Raw genomic sequence first — 13,449 nt, forward strand, 5'->3', positions numbered from 1 at the left:
CCTGGCCTGCTCAAACGACCTCCTGGTCGGCCTCCTGAACTGTTCTGCCCCTCTGCCCTGCCCTGTATGTTAGGCCAAGCGCCTTACCTGCCCTGTTTCCTGGCCATGATCTGCCTGTTGGGTGGTTCCCCCAGACTGTTCCCTAACCCTGATTTGCCTGTTTTGTCTTCCTTATGGACCTTATGACCCCCCTGCTCTGCCCTCAGGCCACCCGCCGGAGAATTCCCTGTCTAGTCCCTGGCCTCTCTGGATTTTGATTTTTGTTTTTCTACAATTTGTCAAGAGGCTTTTTATTTAGCGGATGGTATCAGTCGTGATTAGATGATTCATGACACAAAATTTGCAATCGATGACACTGGTCCTGCTGGCCTATTCTCAGTTGCATTAGTCATTCTTGTCCCCTGCTGACTCTTGAAATGACATGAAGTCGGCTTGACCATTTTGTTTACCTCGGACATGCTGTGATTTTGATTCCACCGTTTTCCCCCCCTGTTTGTTTGTTTATTTGGATCCCCATTAGCTGCTGTATCATAACAGTATTCCTGGGGTCCATATAAGAAAGTAGATAGAACCACGAGACCGAAAGGTAAATAATATTTAAGGTTTTACTCTTTTCAGAGGATGCATTTTTAATAATAGTTTAAAACTGGACACTTCTTGAATAGGCGTACATTGCTCAATCAACATGTTACATACACTGCCGTTTATTGCTGCATGTCTAGTAAAATAGTTATGTGTATTACAGTAGTTATAGTAGTACAAGTAACTTTTGTGATATGTGGGGGATTTTGTGATTATGACATCTCTGATAAAGTAATGAATGGAGTAAACTGCTTGAAACATCAAGCCAGGAGAGATTTTTGTACATGCATTTCATGAAAACCTTTCCTGTACACCAAGACAGCTCAATTATTATTAGTGAATCTAAACCCTCCAAAGCTCAGACCCCTGGACCAAAAGTCATGCATGTATTAATCATTGACCATATGATATTAATGTTTAGCCTGAAGACTCTATGGTCTAGAATGAAGATGCACATTAAAATAGCTAAAGATTTATAAAAGGGATTCCTCTGATCCCAAAAGTTAGTCGCATAGTTATTACATACGTAAATAAGAAAACGTGTTTGGAAATGTTATTTAATTAAGTATGTTGCGAAATGAATAGTAATTGTCAGGTTAAATAGTTGTTGGATGAAAAGTAATTTCCAGTGAGTATTTTCACTGTCCCACGCATCCAAAGTGATATCACCTGCCTGTTTTAATTTTGAAAACCTGATGGTGAAATAACATTACTCACAAATAAAAAGCTCCAACAATGTTTACACAGAATATTATTCAACCAATGTCCCTCCTGAATTGACTGGCTAAACTGAAACAGACCCCCCTTATAGCACATAATGGTTCCACTAATTATGTTAAAGATGAATGCTGAGCTTATGGCCTCGTTTGAAGATTAGGGTGCAGCTGCAGACTCTTTAGAGGGACAATCAATGTTGTTTAAAGGTTATTTGTCAGGGAACCTCCCGATTATGCACAGATTGTGAAAAGATTGCTGGGCACTGCAGACTCTCTCCATACCTTCGCTCTGCAATCCTTTTCTGCAGTGGAGAACATTAAAGTGAATGTGGAGGAGGAGTCCTCACTAGGGGGAGAGGGGTGGGGTGGAGGAGGGGTGGAGAAAGAGTAAGATACCAGCAACACAGGCAGATAGCGATGTACACTGGGAGAACAGAGGCATCAGTGTAAAGAGTATGAGCATCTTAACAGAGCAGGTCTGCTGGGAGTGTCATCCTTAATCTGAGCGGTGCGCTGAAGCTTTGGATACTGTCCACTCATCATCAGCCTGGTACGTTTATCATACTGCATCTGCCTGATCTGCATGCTGATTCTACCGTTTGTGTGGAACAGAAATGTTTTTAAAGGATCTATGGAACATTTGCTGTTCAAATGTAGGACACACAATTAGCATATTTTTTTTTTTATAATTTGATTACAAGATACAGAAATGTTAAATCTGCTTGGCTGATATCTAAAGTTTGGATATTCATCTTACGCTGGCACCTGCTAGAGGAATATTTAATATAATGTATTTTACTCAAGCTCTGTTGCTGTGATAAATATGCAAAATACGGTGATGGAATATGTTGCCTTATCTGTGCCTGCTTGTCATTTTTTGCTACTCCTGTCAAAATGAAGGTGTTTTCCCTGTCTGGTTTTGGCTGTGCTACATCCTCATCACCCTCCTCCTCCTCTCTGGCTCCGCTGTTTTTTTTGCTCGTCGTTTGGTTTTCCAAAAATTCTGAATTATGCCCTCACATCCGTCACGCTGAGCTCAGCCAAAGTCTGCAAATTTCACAACCTGTCCAGTCCCTCATGCTCTGTTACTAGCTCATAAAGCTCCTGTGTGTCAAACCCTGTCTTCTCTGTTCTACCCTGATACTCTAGCACATGTTCTGGCTGGAGTCTTAGCCCTGATATCCTATAATGCATTGGGAAATTTAGTATCAATTCAGATAGTCTTTCCTTGTGGGAAGAAAGGGAGATCAGCACCACTATGAAAGAGGCTGCTAAAGTCAGGGATGGACACAGAGGTGTGAGGGAAATTCCTCTGCAGCTGATGCTGCTATAATAATGCCTCTACATAAGGATAATAAGAATATGTTCTTTCCACTTTATTTATCATTCATTTGCCATTGACTGATCAGTACATCCTCTTTTTTTTTCTCTCGGTCATGATTATGCAGATTGCCAACGGAGTTTATACTGGCAGGATGCTGAAGGTTTAATAATGTTTAATAATTCGTTTTGCTGAAATTTGAGAAATGGAAGCAAAAAAGCCTAAGGATGTCTGAAAATGCCACAACATTTCAGATTTTAATGGTCTATATTTAAAGATTTTTAATTCATTGTGACTTTGCTTTACTGTCTTAAAAAGACAATAGTTCTGTGATTGATTCCTTCATAATTTCTGGGGAGAAAACTGCTGATATTGGTTGTAGCCTGAGCTTGGCATAATAGGTTGTTTTCTTTTGTTTGAAAATGTGTATTTGATCTCAACTGCCACTCAATTTGGGTCTTGTTTCCACATGAGAAGGCTACAACAAAGTGACATTTTTAAATGCAGGTAATAGGTATTGTGATTTCAGATGTACGGGAGTCCAATCCAATTTATCAACCCTAGACATTAAGTATATATACTACTAAATGGTCTTGTCATGTAATTTCCTAATTCAGATATGGTTAAAAAACATCAACCAAATTTTACCAAACAACACACTGATGCACTGAGCAATGTCGTACTATCATCAAATCACAGCTACAAACATAACCAAACACATAGGGTTTGCAGTCTCAGGTGTTCATTAAAGATGGAATTTAATTAAACGTTCACTTCACTGTGACTCATCAACTTCACCATCAAGAGAACCTCTTTACTTTCAAGCCCCAATTTTGCATCACTCACAATTCAGCAATATGACAAATTGACAGGGGAAAAACAGCTGACAGTACACCTCGGAGGCTCTAATATGCAGCCTAATATAACATTATTGCTGATCAGAAATGGACAGAGATAAACCTGAGATGGACCTCTGCTCTTCCCGCTTTTAGAGAGTGAGAGACGACCACACTCAAACAGCTCCGGGTTTAAGACACAATTCCTTGGATTAAAGATGAGGAGAAGCGAACTGGCTGCTGTAAATGTCCCATTTCACTTACCTGAAACCCTCTCGTTCTTTTATGAAGCCAACAAATCTCTGCAGTGTATAACATGCATAAATGGCAGCACTAAATCTTCACTTTAAAGGTGACCACTGTGTGGATGTGACAGAAAACCTTTTAAAACAAATGCTGTCCAATAAAGTATGAATTTAGCATTACCATGTAATTTAATCTGGTAAAATTTCCATTTGAATTTAGATTTAAATGTATAGATATACTGCATTGCAATCTTACTCAATTGTAATTAATTTTAATTAAAAAACAGTGAAAATATTCCCAGCACAAATCTGACAAAAAGCCACCAGCCAATTAAAAACACCCTCTCGTTCTTGTCTTAATATGTGTGACATGACTCGACTGGGGATTAATTGGATAAAGAAATCTTCTGGTGCATGGAGGCTTGTCAAGTTTTTTTAGTATAATTTCAAAAGTTGTAAAGACTAACTTGTCATTAAACCCCCTCTGAGTGAGCTCCTTTGTCATCGTATCAATACTGACCACCAGTGCATGAGCCCTGTCTCTAAGTTGATTTAAGATTTCCACCCAGGAGACATGGTAAACCTGTCAAAAGATCCAGGAAAGTGCTTACAATTAGCTTGACACACGCATGTTTTCTTTCCTATGTCAGACTTGAAAAATGTCTGACTTTGAGGATTTCAGCAAGCCAGGAGGGCAGGTGAATGTGTCTGACAGCTACCAGCTGAACCCCACCAGTGTGATTGTTTCGGTGGTCTTCTCCCTCATCTTCCTGCTGGGCACCATTGGCAACAGCCTGGTGCTTGCTGTGCTTCTGCGGAGCGGGCAGGTTGGATACAACACGACCAATCTGTTCATACTCAACCTGAGTGTGGCCGACTTCTTCTTCATCATCTTCTGCGTTCCTTTCCAAGCCACCATCTACTCTCTGGAGGGCTGGGTGTTCGGCTCCTTCATGTGCAAAGTGGTCCACTTCTTCATCAACCTCACCATGTACGCCAGCAGCTTCACGCTTGCTGCCGTCTCTGTTGACCGGTATGTTGACCATTATCTTTCAATCCTAAGAGAAATTATTTAATTATGTATATAAACACACTACAACATATTATACAACACAGCAATTTTTCATTTCCACCTACCTACAAGGCAATTATGTGACATTTGAAAGTAACATACAATTATCAAATGACCTTGAAATAAGTAGCCTGTTGTAAAGAAATAGCGTTTGATGATTAAGGCCACATTTCTCATAGAGCCATTTGCTTACTTTGGAAAAGGTTGTTGCTAATAGGGCTGCAGTTACAGTAATGGTTATTTCCATTATTCATTAATCTGTCAATTATTTTTGCATTTAACCACTTAATTGGTTTAGTTGAAGTTCTCAAAGCCCAAGATGATCTTCAAATTGCTTGGTTTGTTTGACCTACAGTCCAAAACCCAAAAGTATTTACAACGACATAAAACACAGAAAAGCAGCAAATATTCACATTTAAGAAGAGAATGTTCTACATTTTCACATGATAAATGACATAAACTGTGAATTGATGATAGGTATTGCTGATTAATATTCTGTGGCTGGACTAATTGAACTGAGCAGTAGTTGATCATCTTCATACATATGGTTTGCTTTACGCTCCTGTACAGGGTGTTGTAAGTGTCAAGATTCATGAGGGAAAATGCATGATAAATCCGTTATAGCGTTCATATAAGGTCTCAAATTACAACTTCATGCACTCATAGCTGTTTTGTTGAATCAGCTGTGCAACCTTTATTTTTCCCCTTTAATATTCCTTTGCTACAATGATCAAATTACTTAATTTATTCATTCATATTAATAGCTGTAGGATTCACCTTTATTTTATTCACCACACCAACTCAAACAACACTAAAACAGACAAGATGTTGATGCCAATGCTGCCAGGGATGCTAAAAGGATAAAGGCAAAGTGTTAAAACACCTTTGCCGCTACAGAAGCCAGACATGCAGCAGCTTACCTGTGGGCCACCAGGATACCCTAACACAGCTTATACTGGTGCGCCGCAACCTAAACACAGCAAATAACACACAAAAAACAACACCAACAAAAGGGCTAGAGTCTAATAAAAAGAATCCACATATAAAATCAGGACACAAATGGCAGCAGTTGATCAGACAGGGAAAATAGTAGTGGCTATACAACCCTAAAATTATAAGAATTTAATTAACACATACCACAAAACATATATCTGCAAAATGTACCTCAAACAAAGCAGTAAATGATCAATGCAGCTCTGACTCCAACAAGGACTGGACATTTAAGGCAGCTGCAATGTAAACCAATGTTTCCACAGGCCACCTACAAACACATAGTACACACACTAGTAAAATTGCATAGCTCTACTAGATGGCATCTTTTTACCTCAGGGTATCAACCTCCAATGCCATCTCTGCGGTGAACTCTAGCATAACAGGCCATCCGGTTTCAGGGTCTGGGCGATAGGTGGCGTAAAATGCCTGTAATAAAAAAAAAAAATAATAATTAAAAAGTGTTCTCAAAAGTTAAAACAGAGTCAGCCTTGTATACATCTACATGTTGCTGCATGACCCAGTGGTCTTTATGTTACATTTAAAATCTAGGGAGGTGGAAATTGAGAGGTAGTATGGAAGCGAGAATGGTGCGGTAAACCAAAAACATCTAGCAGGTGCCAATTGTCAGATCAAGAACAAGAATGGACAGACATGATTAAGTTTAACAGAAGACCCCAAGAGATAACCACTACTTATCTGAAATCTATTCCTGCATGCAAAGTCATGATGTGATACTTTGATTACTAAATATTAAACAAAGTAAAATAATAAAAAAATCACGTTCCACTCTTGTAAATTTGACATAAAGACCACGCAGGTCACGCAGCAACATGTAGGTGTTAATTAATCGCATGATTCAGTGAATCAATGAATCATGCATTAGTTAAGGATATACTTAGACGTGTTGTACCCTTATTATAAATTGGTACCCTTGCATGGATTCTCAGTGATAGTATTTATAGATGGAAATCATATTAACGTCTCTATAGTATGAACAGATTTCATAAGACAACAATTGTCAAGCCTCAAATCATTAAGGAAAGCTGCAAGAAAGCTTTTATTTAAATCCACACTGTCTGTTCATGCTATGAATTATATTATTTACTGCTTCATCACATCGTTTCACGGTATGGTGCATTTAATTAATTACAAATGTATTTTTCTCATCTGAAGATTTTTTTAAAACTACTGTGGGAACATCCAGAACAGACCCCAGAGGTACACATCAGACATCAGAGGACCCATTAGACCTTACAGAGATGCTGGAATTGTAATTAAATATCTTATGAGAGAATCATACATTATCCCTGGCTGAAAATTATACCCCATTGAGAGTAAGCTGTAAGTCATCATAACTATTGGCCAACATTGTCAGCTCAGTCAATATGGACAGAGTAAGTGTGCAGCTGACCTCTGCAGCGAATGCCCTCTGATCACATTGGCTGTGTTTACACTTTAGAGGATTCAATAGATTTTTCAGTCTGCAAGCCAGACAATTCCTCCTCAGTCTAGAAAAGAGCAGGAACATCTAAGTTGGGAGGTTAATGACTTTTGTCTGTTTTCCTCTACAGTTCCTGTGTAGCAAATAAAAAGAAGCAGCAGCTGATAGTTACACTATAGACCAGGAATAAAATCACAGTTCAACCTGAATGAACAGCAGCACACACACACACACACACACACACACTTTTTATAATTGAAAGCATTTTCTTCTGCAGTGTGCTACCCACAGGCAGATCATATGTTTAAGAAATATCCAAACTGTGAAAATGATTCCATATACAACAAAACAATTTGCCATTATTACTTCTAACCAGGGGGTTAATGTGCACTTGTAATACTTGAGATCTGGTAACATGTAACTGAGGTAACAAAATTCAACATTCATGCAGTCTCCAATGCCTAAACATTTATTTGAAAAAGTCCATATAGAGACCTATATTACCCTCTTTGTTTAAATGTATGTCTGTTGAGGCTGCAGTCATACATAATGCATAGCAGTTTGTATCTATATTTGAGCAAAGATTTGATCAATGTTACATTTCTGCAAACATTGGGAAAGAAAATACTGGAACAGCATCTGGGTTATAGAAGTGGGATTGTGAAGTGAGAGATACTCTGAGATTTAATCATGGGCTCAATTTCACAGAAAATGTGGTGATTGTTATTCATTCAATCTTTACAGACTGCTTTTCTACATTTTAATTGGTAGTAGTTGATTTAGCAAAACTTAAACAAAAACAAAAAAGCAAAGCATCTTGTCAAACCTTGCCTTTTCTTTATATAAATCAGAAAACTTCAGCCAAGCATACAGAGTGGTGTCTGAGTTGTTCCACTGAGCTTCCATATGTGACAAGTATGTTCAAGGTATCTGCTTTTTTCCTTTCAAGTGTCTTTGGCCCCATTTCAGTGAGGTTTCAAAGACCAGAGAGGCTTTTTCCTTTGATTCTGGAGAGCTATTTCAAGTGTCCTGTAAATGTGGAAGGGGAGGACATGGATTTGCAGCTTCACCCAGAATCACTGTCTTGGGAAAGGCAAAGGAAAAAAAGCTTCTGTACCTCAAGTACACTCTATCCATCAGAAAGCATTGGCTGCATGTTGAATATGAAGTTCAGCTTCACATGTTCAAAGATAAACAAACTGAGTGACAATGAGGCAATAACTTCAGCAATTATAGCTGGAAAGCAGTGCGGTGTTAATTATTGAAAGCCATTGGTGCCATAAAAACATCTGGCTCTTTTTTTCACGATAGAACATAGTGTGTGGGATTTGAGCCTTTATCGCCTACCTGCTCCGCAACATCAAATGCACAGCACCAGGCACAGTCATGTTCTCTGCCATTGTCATGATTTTACCAAGTGATGCATGCAAAATCAGATCCTATTGAAATTCCCACAAAACCTATTTGCAGCCACTACAGTGCTTTTTATTCAATAAACACCCCAAACCATTGTGGTGCGACTGATTATCATCCAACACAGAACCCCCAGTATGCTTGTGACAGTGAGTGTAGAGGTGGCAGCACCTGTGTTGGATATTCCCTTGATTATTAAAGTTATCAAGTTATTAAGTTATCAAAAATCAATTTTCATCATGTCATCTTCACTCATGCTGCGGTGGCAGTGGGGGGCTTTAATGTGTAAACTTCTGCTTTTAGCAAGGCAATACATTTTGTTGCAGTGGAAAAACCTTACAACATCACAAAATAGTACACAGAAATATTTAAGGTTTTTCCTGAGGAACATGTCGCTGCTATAATAGGGTAATGACAACCTATTTTAGAATATTTGGCAACCCTTCCTTGATTTTCTTTTTCGCTTTGTTATCACAAATAACTCATATACATACTCATATACAATACAGTTTTTCCTTTGACATGGCACTAATGTATATAGAAATGTATATCATGTCATTCATATGTAAGCCAATGCAACACATATTGTTGTATTATAATTGATATATGTTTTCTTGTTTTGCAATTTGGTTCTTTGTTTGTGTAAAGAAATAATACAATTTTATAAAAGACAATCATAAAAGCTAATGACTGACACAAAACTGTAGCTTTCCATTTTATTAACCCTTAGAGGGATTTGGTTTCGGCAAAACAATTTCATCATCAAAACACTGAGAAGAAATCTGGACAGCATGGTATACAATAGTACCCATTGGCTAATGAACTAGTAAATGTTTTCACTCTTGTGATAATATTTACAATATGTCCATGAAATAGATTTTAGTTTAAGAATCAAGATTTTTATATGAAGCTTTCATTTTTGCTTTAATGATCAGAATAGTAGAATGATTATATTCTTTTAGCCTATAATTATCATACCATAGCACACTGGTTCAGCATGTCCACTATTTATCATGTTCATGTGGTTTGAATCACATGTTAATGTTTTATTTTGTCTCTTTGTAGATATCTGGCCATTCGTTACCCGCTGCGTTCCAGAGAGCTACGAACCCCATGTAACGCAGTAGTTGCCATGGTGATCATCTGGGGCCTTTCCCTGGTCTTTGCGGGTCCTTACTTAAGCTACTACGACCTGATTGATTTCGACAACAGTACTGTGTGTATCCCTGGCTGGGAGGAGCAGAACCGGAAGGTGCTGGACACGTGCACCTTCCTGTTTGGCTACATCATCCCTGTGCTGATTGTGAGCCTCTCGTACACTCGAACCATCAAGTACCTGTGGACGGCCGTCGACCCTCTGGACGGCATGTCGGAATCTAAGAGGGCCAAACGCAAAGTCACCAAAATGATCATCATTGTCACCGTGCTTTTCTGCATATGCTGGCTGCCCTACCATGTGGTGATCTTGTGCTACCTGTATGGAGACTTCCCTTTCAATCAGACCACGTATGCCTTCAGGCTTCTCTCTCACTGCATGGCCTACGCCAACTCTTGTGTCAACCCCATCGTGTACGCTCTGGTGTCCAAGCACTTTCGCAAAGGCTTCAAAAAAGTGTTCAGCTGCATCCTCAGCAAAAATGGCAGAAATAAGGTTCATGTGGTTCATGTAGCCAACACTGTGCCTGGGTTTGAAGCAGGCTCCACAGAGGTGTCGCAAATGAATGAGGAGAACATACGACAGAATGAATGTGAAATGATTAACAGGCCGATCCCAGAGCCAAGAGAAGCCACAGTGACACTGAATTTGCCCCTTCAGCGGCAGACTTGACAAGTGATTCAGCTTTGCTGACAGGCTCACTACAGATTGCCTTATGTGAAAGACATTGCAGCTAACTTTTTTCTTAATGAGTGAATGTCTCATCATGATATTCACATTTTTGGTGGCAAACAGGAGAGGAGTTGAAAGGAATCATGCACAAACATATTTACACAGACAAAAAGAACATTAAGATTTATACAGTTAGTCCACAACCAAAAATATGTTTGTTTCATCACTTATCAAAACACTTTTTTTTGTCAAATACTACTTCCCATAATGTTCCACTAATGCTGGTTTCAAACGCAAGAGGATTTTTAAACTCGCATTGCTTTCATCGTATGAGTTAGACCGCTGTACTACTCACACAAGTGTTCACACAAAAAGCTACAATGTGAATAAATGCCAACCCACCATTACTTCAGCTGTATGAACCCAAAACAAACATTTTGCTGTGATTTAATTGCAATAAACAGATCAAACTAATGCCGAAATAACTGATGCCGATTTGTTAATAATATTAAGTCATGCTTCCTTGGGTCTGTCAGCAATATTACAAGCTTGCAACTTTAGAAGTGCTTGCAACTCGGTTGTCAGAGCAGAATTCAGTCCAACTGCAGGAGTTTATTTGCCCAAAGATCCAGCACCGCCGCCGGGTCTGTCCTCCAGAGCTCCCCTTAGCTCAGCAGCTCTTTGTGGGCGAGCTGCGGCTCTATCCCGCCGCTCTGCCCCGTGTCCTCTACACAACACACTCTGAAGCCGTCGGTGACGTCCAGACAGTCTGAATGCTGATAGGACTATCGCGACACAGCGTCATGCGAATGTCATGCTCGAGTTAAAATTTTTTAACTCACACAATGGATTTATCGCATGGCCGCGCACTGATCACTTTGACTTTGAAAGTAATCCTCCAGCGCTGGCATTGGGTTTTGTGTGAAACCAGCATAACAGACATCAATTGGTCAGAAGGGTTTGTATTTACTAAAAGTGAAAAATTCTCAGTATTTCCTGTGTCCACCATTTGCCTTAACCACAGCTTGCACTTTTTTTCAGTATTTAAAAATCCACATTATCCTAGCACTTTTTAAGAGCAGCACAGAATGTGTCTCATAATGTTACAGTACAGTATGTTTCACCTTTTCCCTTTTCAAATGGTTAGCAGCTGTAGGGGGAAATTGATGTAGACATTTGACTTTAGAAACACTGAAATGCAGGTTTATAAAGTCCAAAGGAATGGCATTCCTCTGCAAAGTGGTGCTTATCCTCCGCTCATGTGAAGTCCATCCTGTGCAAGTAAACTGTCACCACAGTATTTCCAACATTATATTTAACTGTAGGTTTGTCAATTTCTTATGTGGTCTTTTCCTCACATAAGTGTAACTGCAGCTGTAATCTTCAAAGTCAGATTCATCTTCTTTGACTAGTTTTGAAAGTACTAGAGCTAGTATCAAGTCTTTCTAATTGGAGCAGAATGTTATTTGGTCCTTTTGGTCTCTTTTGTATCTTGCATGCAGATGCTGTTCTGTCTTGTCAAGATAGTACTTTTATTACTGGTATATTTAAATTGACGTAAAAATCTTCTTGTGTAAACATGGTATTCAGTTGTATTTCAATTTCATACGCGCATTGCAAATCTCAAAATTTGCACTGGAATACATTCTGCTGTAAGATGCTCAAGAATCAGGTGTCAAAAGTTATACATTGAGTAAACAGTTCTCGAAAGAAGAGTCTTTTCGGACTCCACAAGAAAACCTTTTTTTGACTAACTTGTATTTTGTAATGATTGTATTCATGGCATGTTTCTCTTTGGTGTAAAATATCATATTTAAATGAATATGTTTATCAATGAGTGCACTTAAGCATTTAAGAGTTGTGTATTTTGTGTATTAAAATTTTTTGAAGCTGTGAAATGATATGATGTTTGTTTAGTTTAATTCTCCAAATGAAGGCGGATCCTCAGTATCTCGCTCTCTCGATGTTTCACTGTAAGCTTGTGTCCTACCTCAAAGCTGTAAAAAGAAAAATCTTCTTGCCTAAAAGCTGTATTCTGCTCAGATTGTGTAAAATGGAATTTTCCTCTTTCCACACAGAAAATTTTCCTTTGAACTGATCAGTTTTCGTCCAGTGTGTCTACTGTGATTTTCCCCTTTACATCTACAGTATATAGTTAAGTGTCTCTCTGTTTGTTCTGTTTAATCATGTAGCATTATTAAACGTTACAGCCTGCAGACTTTAAGAGCATATATATTTAAATAAATCTTTATCAAAAATGGTTTAGAAAATGTAATACACACTGAAATGACAAAATAAAATATTTTCTGCTGTGAGTCTGTAGTGGAGGTTTTATTCAACTCAAAATATGCATACAAGTTAAGTGAGTGAATAGAAAGAAATTATAACAATTTATGTATTACCAAACATAAGCTCCTGCATAAAAATCTGAAGTGAAAGGACGTCTTCTTAGGATTACCTCACACTTCAACACTGAGATACAATGAATTTGTTAGGTTTTCCATTAATGCAGATCAGTGAACGATCCATTGACTTCTAATAAAAGTATTTACATGCTATAGCTTTACTCTCTATCATGCTTCACTAATTGTTTTGTCTGTTTGAGTGTCACAGCACCGCAGGACATGGATATTGAGATGGTCTCGCCATGCACACGCTTAGGCTTAAGTAATAATTTATAAAACTAATTAGCTGACTGAATTAAACTATTTTTAGCTTGTACAGCACTGTACAATATTTAGTGACTCCGTTCTCATATTGACTTTTATAGCACAGCACAAAGGCTCTAGAAAATACTGTAAGAACAAAGTGTGTTCCTAGTGTGCTTACTTATCTAGAGCCCAACAATGTAAATGTTTCTGGAAATAAGAGCTGTTACCACCACAAATGGGATTCCCTTCTTCTACCAAAGCTAGGTCCACACCTAGATACCATTAAAAGATAGACAGATAGATAATAGTTTTTTATAATCCCAAACAATTCTGCTGTGCTCAGCTTTGGGT

The 13,449-nt window shown here is 38.5% G+C and overlaps 1 protein-coding gene across 1 annotated transcript; it reads left to right on the forward strand.

Moving 5' to 3' along the window:
* Positions 1 to 1,718: 1,718 nt before the first annotated feature.
* Positions 1,719 to 12,738, forward strand: LOC119915362 (galanin receptor 2b). Its single transcript, XM_038734884.1, has 3 exons — positions 1,719 to 1,848; positions 4,351 to 4,733; positions 9,685 to 12,738. The coding sequence occupies exons 2-3, from the start codon at positions 4,360 to 4,362 to the stop codon at positions 10,445 to 10,447; spliced, it is 1,137 nt and encodes a 378-aa protein (XP_038590812.1). The 5' UTR covers positions 1,719 to 1,848; positions 4,351 to 4,359; the 3' UTR covers positions 10,448 to 12,738.
* The last annotated feature ends 711 nt before the right edge of the window (positions 12,739 to 13,449 follow it).

This window comes from Micropterus salmoides, unplaced genomic scaffold, assembly GCF_014851395.1.
Source record: "Micropterus salmoides isolate LMB-PRFRI ecotype aquatic unplaced genomic scaffold, ASM1485139v1 Ms_hic_scaffold_2088, whole genome shotgun sequence".
NCBI lineage: Eukaryota > Metazoa > Chordata > Actinopteri > Centrarchiformes > Centrarchidae > Micropterus > Micropterus salmoides.

What these genes read in the sequence shown, in the direction of transcription:
- LOC119915362 (XM_038734884.1), top strand. Translation starts at nt 4,360, where the DNA reads ATGTCTGACTTTGAGGATTTCAGCAAGCCAGGAGGGCAGGTGAATGTG. An exon ending in GCTGCCGTCTCTGTTGACCG is followed by an intron (nt 4,734 to 9,684) that starts GTATGTTGACCA and finishes GTCTCTTTGTAG; the next exon opens with ATATCTGGCCATTCGTTACC.